This window comes from Trichoplax adhaerens, genomic scaffold (assembly GCF_000150275.1).
Source record: "Trichoplax adhaerens TRIADscaffold_4 genomic scaffold, whole genome shotgun sequence".
Classification (NCBI taxonomy): Eukaryota; Metazoa; Placozoa; class Uniplacotomia; order Trichoplacea; family Trichoplacidae; genus Trichoplax; species Trichoplax adhaerens.
The window spans coordinates 5,687,288-5,697,812 of NW_002060946.1; the positions used below are offsets into that span (position 1 = coordinate 5,687,288).

Here is a 10,525-nt window from a genome sequence, read left to right on the forward strand (position 1 = left end):
ATCTGCATTGTTCTGTATTGTTGTGTATTCTAGCACGCATGCACAGTACTGTCCGGTCGATTGTACAATACCGTACTCTACGGTACTGTACTGTAGTTTCGAAAAAGGAACTGTACAAAACAAGTTTTTGCTACAGTACGTATGTACAGTACAGTACTGTACACGTGTAAGGAACGACACGGTGTGCGACACGGTCTACCGTACACAAATAAACAAATAAATACGTAGTACCAACACATCAAGACTAGCAAAATCGTTGATTGGCATCGAAGAGCGTCGAGAAAAAATTCATTCTTCACCTCAATAATATCGTACACTATTGTACGTTATCAAGTAAACAATCTTCTTCAACTTGATAAATAACTATGGAAAAAATTTGGGAATCAACCATTTCGCCAGAAGATGATTTCTACAAGATGTTAAACTGTGATGAATCATCATCGGTTAGTAAACCAATAATAGAATTCATAATAAACATCGCCCGAAGACTTTTTTCCCTATTCTTCTCGGCAGTTTACTCAGTAGAGTTCAAAATACTCGTGATACTGATGTGGTGCTTTGACTTGTTTGACTAACTTAGCTTGAACAAATCAATACCGAATTTCGTATCCAAGCCAAGGAGTTACACCCTGATAGATGTTCCGTGAAGGATGATGAGGATACTGGTACGGTAGAACGTTATTCCACTTCATATTGATAGACACAATTGTGGTACTATACTCTACAACAAGTGCTTACTGACATCAATGGAATTGATTCAGTTGGGCTTTATTAGAATAGCTACAATGACAACCGTAATCACGATACTTATTTCCTATGTTTGTAAATAGTCAAAAGATTTGCCTTATTGCAAAAAGCTCGCAATATTTTAATGGATCCCGATAAACGGAAGGCATACGATCTCTTTCGACGAAATCATGGTGGCATGTCCTATGACCAGTGGTCCCAAAATCATCTTGAACAGGTGACTTGCTTTATGCCCATCAATAATAACTAAAAATACTAGACTAAATCAATCTCTGTGCTATCCTACAGGCTATAGTACTGTCATCGACTAGTACGATTGTTACTTACATGTCGTGAAGTGCAAGTTACTTTCCACTTGTAAAATGTCAATTGAAATACAACTTGTAAATTGTAACTACATAACCATCGGCATTCCATTGTTCCGTTTTAGACGATACACTGGACGAACGAGAAAAAAACGCCTATGTTGGCTGATAGTGATGCGTTCAAAAATTCAGGAGAGATGTTATGCGATTCTATTCCCAGCTTCGGTTAGTAATGATATACATTGCTGTAGGTTTATCATGGATGCCACGTTTATTCTCCTATAAATTGATAGATTAGTATTCTCGAGTCTGAGACATTAAATAATATATTAGTATAATGGATTATTGATGTAATTTACGATTGTTTCATGTTTCGCTGATTGATCGCCTATTTATTTATTTTTATAAAAGTTTTCAAGTGTCGACACGATTATACTCAGTTGTTTCATAGACTTTTAAGTAATGGTATTTACTGTAGTTTAATTATACCAGTGCTGTAGATATACGCATTGCAGTAGGTTTGAACAGTCCCTCTAGAGCAATCTCTCTGTGATGTAATGGACTAAAACTGTATATATAATACACGTAGTAGTACAATCCACTATGCTGTATTGTATTAGTATTCATTTCACCTACAGATGTAGAGTTTGACGCACTTTTATACCATCAAAATATTTACCTAATCATAACGAATACGCGTACAATATTTCAATATTAGCATTCAAAATTTTACTAACAATTAAGTATCAAATTATTCACTCTCGAAAGCCTAGATACAACTTTTAACATTCTAACGCTATGGCGATGTTTCTATTGCAGGGCGATTTTCACGGTTTTTTAGGCCCGATGTCCAAAATGCAAACATCATCAGATTTAGAACATACGAGATCTGAATGCGTTCAATATTACGCTACGGATCGATATAGTATCAGGAGTTTCCGGGATACCATTTCCGTCATTTTAAACATTCTATAGTAGCTGCGGCTACTATTCATATGGAGTTGCTTATCATCACTACTAATGTTAATATTACTGATGCGATATACTAACAATACAGTATGCGAGCCTTACTTACTCTTAGCTTACTGAGCAGTTAGTTTCCCGTACTGATATTTAACGTACTACAGCATCATCGCTGTATACGTGTATCTCCATTGTCAGTTGGTGTGTTGTTTTCGATTTCATTGACTTACAAATAAGCTTTATCTCTCTGCACATATAAATATTTGACTTATAATTAATTATATAATTCAATGCAGGCTTCTGCATTAACGTCAGTAGAACGTTGGTCTGCACCAGGCTTATTCTACAACTGTAATTCTGGCTATAAGTAGCCTAGATGTAACTCGATTTCGTATTAATAACCGTAATGTAATAATATTAATGAATTGTGTATAGAATGTCATATTTACCGGCCAAATTTATGATATTACAAAACTAGGTATTGAAATAATCTTAGTTCATGAATCAGTATTATCTAGCGGGCTCAATCACATTTTTGATACTGTATCATTTTGGTCATTGATAATAAAGAAACGTAATAAAATATAGACGTCAATATCCAAATGAAGTAAAATTTAATATTAAAAGTTGCGATTATAAGCATAAATTTTCATGTACAGCGCTTAAGCAATGATTATAATCAATAGTATATAATTAATAGCCATAGTTGCATGAAAGACATTTATAAATGATATTATAATTAGAGTAAAATTGTCGTTATTTCGCTCTATTCTAGTAATACTCCGGGTCCTCGAGTGGAAGAAAGGAATTTTTGTAGTATAAAACGACCTGGTATACATGGTGCAATTATCAGTTTGTTAATTTGAGACACCTTGCAATCCAGACTGATAACAGAAATCATACTAATACTAAAATCAATTCAATATAGCGATGTGAACGCGTACTGAAATCAACTCCTACCTTTTCCTTTATGGGTCATAATCTCATCAATTACATTATTGACGTTGCGTTTTACATCACTAGCAGGAAAATTTAACTAAAAGAGATGGTAAAATCATAAAGTAGATACATTATCATGGTAAGGCAAGCATCGTAAGGATGATCTGAGTAAGAAGCAACGCGAAAGGATTACTATACCTTGCCAATGGGAATGTTAATTATGCCGTTCTTATCTGATCGATACTCTATTCCTCTCTTTAAGCGATCTACCGACTCCACCGTGACCTCCTCCACAATACTGCCTAAAATAATAGCGTTGCTCAATCTTACAATAAATCTATCTATATATATAGATGGATAAATTACCAATAACAGTGCTGTGAAAGCTGATGATGCAGTAAGATAATCCTCATCAATCATAATTGTTACAATTTCAAACCTTTTCTCTTATTTGGCATCAATGCCGATCGCAATATCGGCTGTAGAGATCGAATTTTTTTAGCATAAGTTTTCGTCGTTAAAAATCTCATTTGCTTCTTCTTGAGCTTCAAGGATTTATTTTGAATCTGTATGGAAATTTTATGTAATAATATCAGTTGAAGGTAAAATTTAATCTTAAAATTTTGTTATTCGTGCTCAATACATTGACACAACAGTTCGGTAAGTGTGTTATTTTACGTCGTACTCGTATGAATAAGGTGAAACGATGACAGAGTTTAATACGCACTAGCAACTGTATGAAAACTTCCAGTGATAAAATAATGCCATTTTCTCTATTGATGACAGAGTTTAATACGCACTAGCAAATGTATGAAAATGTCCAGTGATAAAAAAATGCCATTTTCTCTATTGCAAAGCTTTACATCTTTGCTACTGTAATAGCCTAGCGCGTATTCTTACAGTATCGCAGCCTTGGTCACAAGAAAACGCCGGTTAAACTACTGTAGGGCTACGTTCTTATGGTTGGGAGTATGCCTTGATTTGTTTTAAAATATTAGAACTACATTGACGACGAAAGAGCGACTTTACCTTTTCTATGAGGTCATCCGATCCGACATGTTGGACTCCGCATTTCTTTGCGGTTTCAGCAACTTCACCCTATTTCCCAATTCAAAGGACAACAGCATTAGTATTATAACTCTGCTTTGGTATATAGAATTTCATGAATGAAATCTTGTAAGCTTTACAATTTGACTACTGCTTGATACAGTAGATCCTACAAAGTGTTTGTACATACATGTATAGCTATAAATGTCGCTAAGTTTACAATGAATTATCTCGCAACTAGTCGGCACAAAACATACAGTACTATACAGGTGTGTTTATAGCACGTATTTAAGACGGATTTACATCTTGACTCAACTAGACATACATCAGCAAACGCATAGACAGTTCGATCTTGAAAATAGTTTCTAGGTAAGTAAATGGTGCCACGGATTTGTGATGCATCTCGTTGCTTACTCTAAACATAAAATAAGAAGATTTCAATTAAGTGGTACAAATGTATTTACTGCTCATCATTGAGGTATAATCTGTTTCTTTTACTCATCTCCATCAACCCCATAAACAAGCATTGCTATGATAATCATTATGTATAGCTATTCCCTTCATACCTTATTCTCCATCAGATTTAGCCTAATCGATAACTCCAATGTTTCGTTTACTCTACCAAGAGCGTAAGCCTTTAAAATGAGCAAAGCAGTGTCGATATCATGAGGTTGTCGAGGATTATTGCTACTAAAGGTAACAGTATCTTCCTTTTCCCTCGTTGCCTTCCGGGACGTTGCAACCGCAGCGTAGAATCGACTAGTTAAATTTCCAGGCCGAGGAAAAATCGTCTTCCATAAACTATAATAAGCCATATTTTAAAAAGGACAAGTGCTTCTGGAATAATTCAGCATTGATATAGTATGATAGACTTTTCTTGTACTATTGGACGTTTTTTGTTGGATACTGAAATTAGCCTCGAGCTTTCTGCAGCATTTATCGTCAATGATGGCTTCTGCAGGTGTTCAAATTGATCACTGCAATGTGAGCTGAATGGTACCGTATCGTATCGTACCGTATCGTATTGTACCGTGCCGTCTGTGCAGTACACCTCACTGTGATGTGGTTTCAGCTATGGCTTGCTACTCTACCTGAGTGAGTCTACCATCGTGCTTGGGCAGACTCTCTTGGCCCATGCCTCACTGCTGGTGTTGTATTAAGACTGCCCACAGACCAGGGCTTCATACAATAGATGTCGGTGATACCCAGTACGGTACGGTTTGGCACGGTCTGGTTTGAGTGCAGTAAAGTAATATAGTGTGCTGGCGACAAGGGCGACATCATTTTTGCTAGGTAAAGCGATATACTATACTATGGTATACTATACTGTAGTTTATAATACTACAACTAGACTGCTTACTGAGGTATGCCAGGAAAAAATAGAAAAAATGATGTCACCCGTAGCATTCAATAACGATGCTGACCACTCTACCGTGTACAGTACTCTACATTGTACTGTGCACTGTCAATGTACACTCATATTGTACAGTACAATCCATCGGGGGAATACAGTACTGTATGGGTACAGTATGACTTTGTCAACATTGGGCGGTATCCAGCAACCATCCAGGTCATCCAGTTACTATACTGTACAGTACAATGTACACTTAAATGTACTGTACTGTACAGTACAATCCATCGGGGTAATACAGTATTGGGTACAGTACAGTATGACTTTGTCAGCATTGGGCGGTATCCAGCAACCATCCAGTCGTTCAGTACTGTACTGTACAACTGGATAGGGGTAATATAGGTACAGTATGACTTTGTCAACATTGGGCGGTATCCTGCAAGCATCCACGTTATCCAGGTGGTCAGCTCAAAATCTTCAATTAACGACCTAGAGGCAAAACATTCTTTCCTGGAGGGTACAAGCAGCTAGGAAAAGAATTGAAATGGCTTTCTATCTAAGTCGACGTACCACAATAATTGCCGTGCTGATAGCAGGCCTATACTACATTTATTTCCCATCTTGTAGTCCTTCGGAAAACCTGAAAGATTGGCAACGTGGTGGGCAGTATATCAAATACGGCAAGTATGATATATTCTATCATGATAGCCTTGCTGAAAATGTCAACCAAGGAAATGAAGCCACTCTCTTGGTGCATGGATTTCCCACTAGTAGCTACGACTGGCATAAAGTATCGGAAGGCATTCGTATGAATGTCGGTAGAATTGTAACGATAGATATGCTTGGATTTGGATTTAGCGATAAACCACTGGATATCAATTACACCGTTGGATTGCAAGCTGATCTATACGAAGATGTTCTAATGCAGCTTAACATTACTCAGGTGCATATCCTTGCACATGATTTTGGTGATACAGTATCATTGGAAATGCTACGTCGATTCAATGAACGACAACTTGAGTCTGGTAAGAATAGGCTAACAATCAAAAGTTTAGCTCTCCTTAATGGTGGTTTATTCCCTAAAGTTTATAAACCGCGTTTAATACAGCATATGCTGGTTCATCCTTCTCTAAAAGATATCTTACCTCGTATCATGAATTATTATCAATTCCGATATTCATTTTCTGCTATCTTTGGAAAAAAATATGATTTTACTAGCCAAGAATCCATGGATATTTGGCAGCAAATTACCTATAAAAAGGGCGTCTTAATTCTAGGTAATATCTTAGGCTATTTACATGAAAGACAAATCAATGGTGAAAATTGGCTTGATGGTATGACAAAAAATGATATACCAGTTATCTTCATTTACGGGCCAGAAGATCCAATTAATCCACCTATTGTAGTGCAGGAATTTAAGAAAAGAGTCCCTCGAGTCGAATGTGTTGTCCTTGAAGACATTGGTCATTATCCACAACTGGAAGATCCTTACAACGTCTTGCAAAATTATCTACGATTTAGAAAGTCATTCTAAGTATACGTATTTAATAAGCTTAATTAACCACCCGAAAGGATGTCGAGCGCGTCGCTTTGTAATATTCCGCAGTAAGATGACTATTTTTACAGTAGTGTGCCGCCTATGACAACATCGATTCCTTCCTTACAATCAAACGGATTTTTAAGCGAAATAGTTTACATTAAGATCAATTAAGGTTTTCTTAATTGATTTTATAAATTCGTATATATGAGTATTAGACGTACGGTATGTTAGATGTGCAAGTGTACGAGTAAAGATAGATTTAAATATTTTATAAAACCTTTTGAATTAAATCTTAAGACTAAACTTCGAAATATAGCCACGCTTTATAGTACTGCTACAAATCAACGTATCCAGCACTGATTCAGTAATAACCGGATTTCTTGATAGCTAGTCTTCAAGTAGTACTATAAAGTTTCAATATTAGATGTGCAGTAAAACCGTGCAACGATTTTCTATGCTCAATTTAAAATTTAATTTAATATATGATCTAGTTTAAAAATTTTATCCTCAAAGATGCACCCAAATGTTGCTTCTATTTTCTATGGATATGCTGGACTACGGTGCATGGTAGCAAAATATTCAAACTTAGGCTAGTTTTGTCTAAGAATTATTAACTTTTGTAGATAATTTTGTTGTTTTCAATCGCTTTAGGACAAGTTCCTGCACACTTTATTTATGTATGGTTTCGGAGAGATTCCTAAGATTTTTGTTAAGAATTTGCGATCGGAATAGCTTGGTTAACTGTATTCACTCATCAATTCTAAAACACGCAATACGATTTTAATAAGCTGTAAAAATAAAATTAATTTTATCATCTCGCAGTATTTAAATTACACATGGTTACTGTAGTTTCACTGCCAGCTAGTATGTAATTTTGATTTCAAAAAATAATGGATATCATTGGTAAGTGAATTTGAATACTCTGATACAATCATAATCCATGTCCGGCACATAATACGAAAAGACTTACATTATTGCATGCAATCACGGAATTCGGTATAGCATAACAATGTTACGCTTACAACTGTCTAGATAAGTTCAGTAGCCGATCGTCTTCATAATACAGTACTTGCAATGTCCACGTAATTGTGAATAACACTAATCATGAACCTTGTATAATGTCCATAGCTTAATAAGGTTGTTGCTAGTTTTTCGATTGAAGGCTAGAAATTATATTGCTACGGCATCGACTTTGAACTTTCACTGCATTTGATTTCGATAATGCAGCTGGGCAACAGATTAGATTTTTCACCCCAATTTCTCGACATCTTTGCATAGCATTTCGGACGGTAGTGCTTTCGTAAAAAATTTCAAACCATTCAGTCAATACGTAGAATTCGGACAATACTGAACACAAATCGAATTTCTCGATATGTTGCCGTAACGAATCAAATCAATTAAAATTTATATTTAATCTACGCTAATGCAGAAAAAATAACTGTATATTGACTACAGTATACTATTAGACAGTAGTACGAGTATTACTAAGTGAGATTTAGCTATAATGTTAATTCGCGTAGTAGAAGTAGCGTTAATTATAATTATAATGCTTACGTCTTAATAGATTCTAATAGGTTCTTTCGATGTGCATCAACACCATTACCTCGCCTAACCGCTTATGGACTATACGCGTAGTATACCCGCTCTGAAGAAATTTTTATTTTTAAACAACTTGGTTTTGATAGAAACCAATAGACATCAGAGCATTAAATGCAGCTATTATTTAAAGTGTTGGCCGGCTAATAAGCATCTTTCTTCGTTATATCTTCCATAGTAATTTAACTTTCAAGCGCACATTAGTTTAACAAAAGTACTACCGTACTTAATTTACTAATTATATTTATATCTAAGAAGCATACTGTTAAGCTTTTCAACGTCTAAAATCTATCAATCTCTTGTGCTGATCTAACTTTACATGGAAAAATAGTACAACTGCTGCCAAGGTAAAGCACATAAGTGCATCAATAGCAAAGATACAGTACGACTTTAATTATTAATCGAGCTCACTTCTATGGGCATATTTTTAAGGAAACTTGCCATTTGAATTCCAGAGGTAAGGACCTCCTTTTACGATAGGATAGGGTATCAAATTTAATATCAGAATGCGAGAAGAAATATAAAATCAGTGTTCAATTTTTTGACTGGCATTTATGTCCTCCCATGTTTATAGCTAAGTGAATTGTAACGTAGGGTATTTCTATTCACGTCATAACGTTAACATGTTCTTTGCTAAGCGAACTAAAATTATGAATTAGCTAGGGTGGGATTAGTTTATCTTATAACTACCAAGGACTATCTAGCTGTAATCATTTATCTGTCTGAATTATTACAGCAAAGGTCATCATTTATAGACAATTAGTTACAAAATGATTCTTTTATTACCACACAACCACAATTTGCCAATTAAATCACAAGGTCAGTTTTAAATCTCCTATTACGCGATTTATTCATAATTCGTACTTCTAATTATAGCGTCAAAATATGAATCTCTTAAAACAATACTCACTTACTTAGCGCAATCTCTTTATATCGTAAAACCTTATATAAATATCTCAATAAAATTGCTACAATATGTACCGTAATTTTCTTTCTACAAATAGACACTTACGCAACCTTACAATCAAACGTTAAATTTATCTATTCTTGCACTGTACAATCTTATAAGAGTAAGCTTAAGCTAATTTGGGGATGTACCACATTTTATGAGTAGATAGCTTAAAATACTGCTATCATGTTTGGTATATGTTACAATTATTATGCTGGAACAAGACAATTCAAACAATAAAAAATGTTCTACTGTAGTCTTAATTTTACATATAACATAGAGCCAAAAGGATACTCAATTCATTGTGCTATCTTTAATAGGAGCACAAGACACGCTCCTAGAAGTACTTAGTCTAATACTTTCCCTTGATAAATGTTCAGGAAACTCAGCTGTACAAATTTTTACTTAACGTTGTCTTGTTCTACGTTAGATTATGACATATGTATTTACTTTAGTTGATAATCCAATTTTCGGCACTAATAATATTATTGATCTTAACAACAATAATAATATGCCTTGGAAAATTTAAGAGGAAATTCTATTATAGTATCCTGTCTTATCATTGTCTCTTAATTATTGACGGAAATAATTACGAGAATATCTGCAGGAAATTGTAAAATAAGACTTTATCTTTATCTTGCAATGTAATTAGAAAATATACCGGTTTCATAAATCAAACTGCAGGGACTTAAAAGTGAAAGTTTGAGTAATTTAAAGATAGTGATCCTATCATACCTGACAATTGGGCATCTTATGATTCCTAGTAGGAGTAGGATGAGGCAACGAAGTAATCGATTAGATATTGCCCATAGTGATTCATAGCTTTTATTTACAGTAATTGAAATTACTTCCTCTTTCCAAATAAATTAATGTAGTATAATATTATATAATAGCCTATCCTGTTTCCATATCTATCCGTGAATGGAAATAAATTAGATTCAGTTATAATTTTACCAAATTATTTATTTACGAAATTATTAAGTCCAAAGAGTTTTGTTATATATTATTTAGTAATATGCGACTACTGTAATGCTTAACTCCCATATTTACGAATTTTGGATGAAAAATATTATCTAGATTACTGTTTC

General features: G+C 34.6%; 3 protein-coding genes across 3 annotated transcripts; 2 read left to right on the plus strand and 1 right to left on the minus strand.

Annotated features, from left to right (window-relative positions):
- Positions 1-365: 365 nt before the first annotated feature.
- TRIADDRAFT_63893 (uncharacterized protein) lies at positions 366-2,534 on the plus strand (the record flags this gene model as incomplete). The annotated part of the gene is made up of 5 exons (XM_002111587.1): positions 366-443; positions 581-665; positions 831-964; positions 1,178-1,277; positions 2,312-2,534. The coding sequence occupies 5 exons, from the start codon at positions 366-368 to the stop codon at positions 2,368-2,370; spliced, it is 456 nt and encodes a 151-aa protein (XP_002111623.1). The 3' UTR covers positions 2,371-2,534.
- A 247-nt stretch (positions 2,535-2,781) lies between these two features.
- Positions 2,782-4,816, minus strand: TRIADDRAFT_55847 (uncharacterized protein; the record flags this gene model as incomplete). The annotated part of the gene is made up of 7 exons (XM_002112090.1): positions 2,782-2,843; positions 2,976-3,051; positions 3,153-3,295; positions 3,394-3,520; positions 3,984-4,052; positions 4,327-4,416; positions 4,568-4,816. 7 exons carry the CDS (start codon positions 4,814-4,816, stop codon positions 2,782-2,784), a joined length of 816 nt encoding a protein of 271 aa, XP_002112126.1.
- Positions 4,817-5,896: 1,080 nt separating this feature from the next.
- Positions 5,897-6,886, plus strand: TRIADDRAFT_55848 (uncharacterized protein; the record flags this gene model as incomplete). Its single annotated transcript, XM_002111588.1, has 1 exon — positions 5,897-6,886. One exon carries the CDS (start codon positions 5,897-5,899, stop codon positions 6,884-6,886), a length of 990 nt encoding a protein of 329 aa, XP_002111624.1.
- Between the last annotated feature and the right edge of the window lie 3,639 nt (positions 6,887-10,525).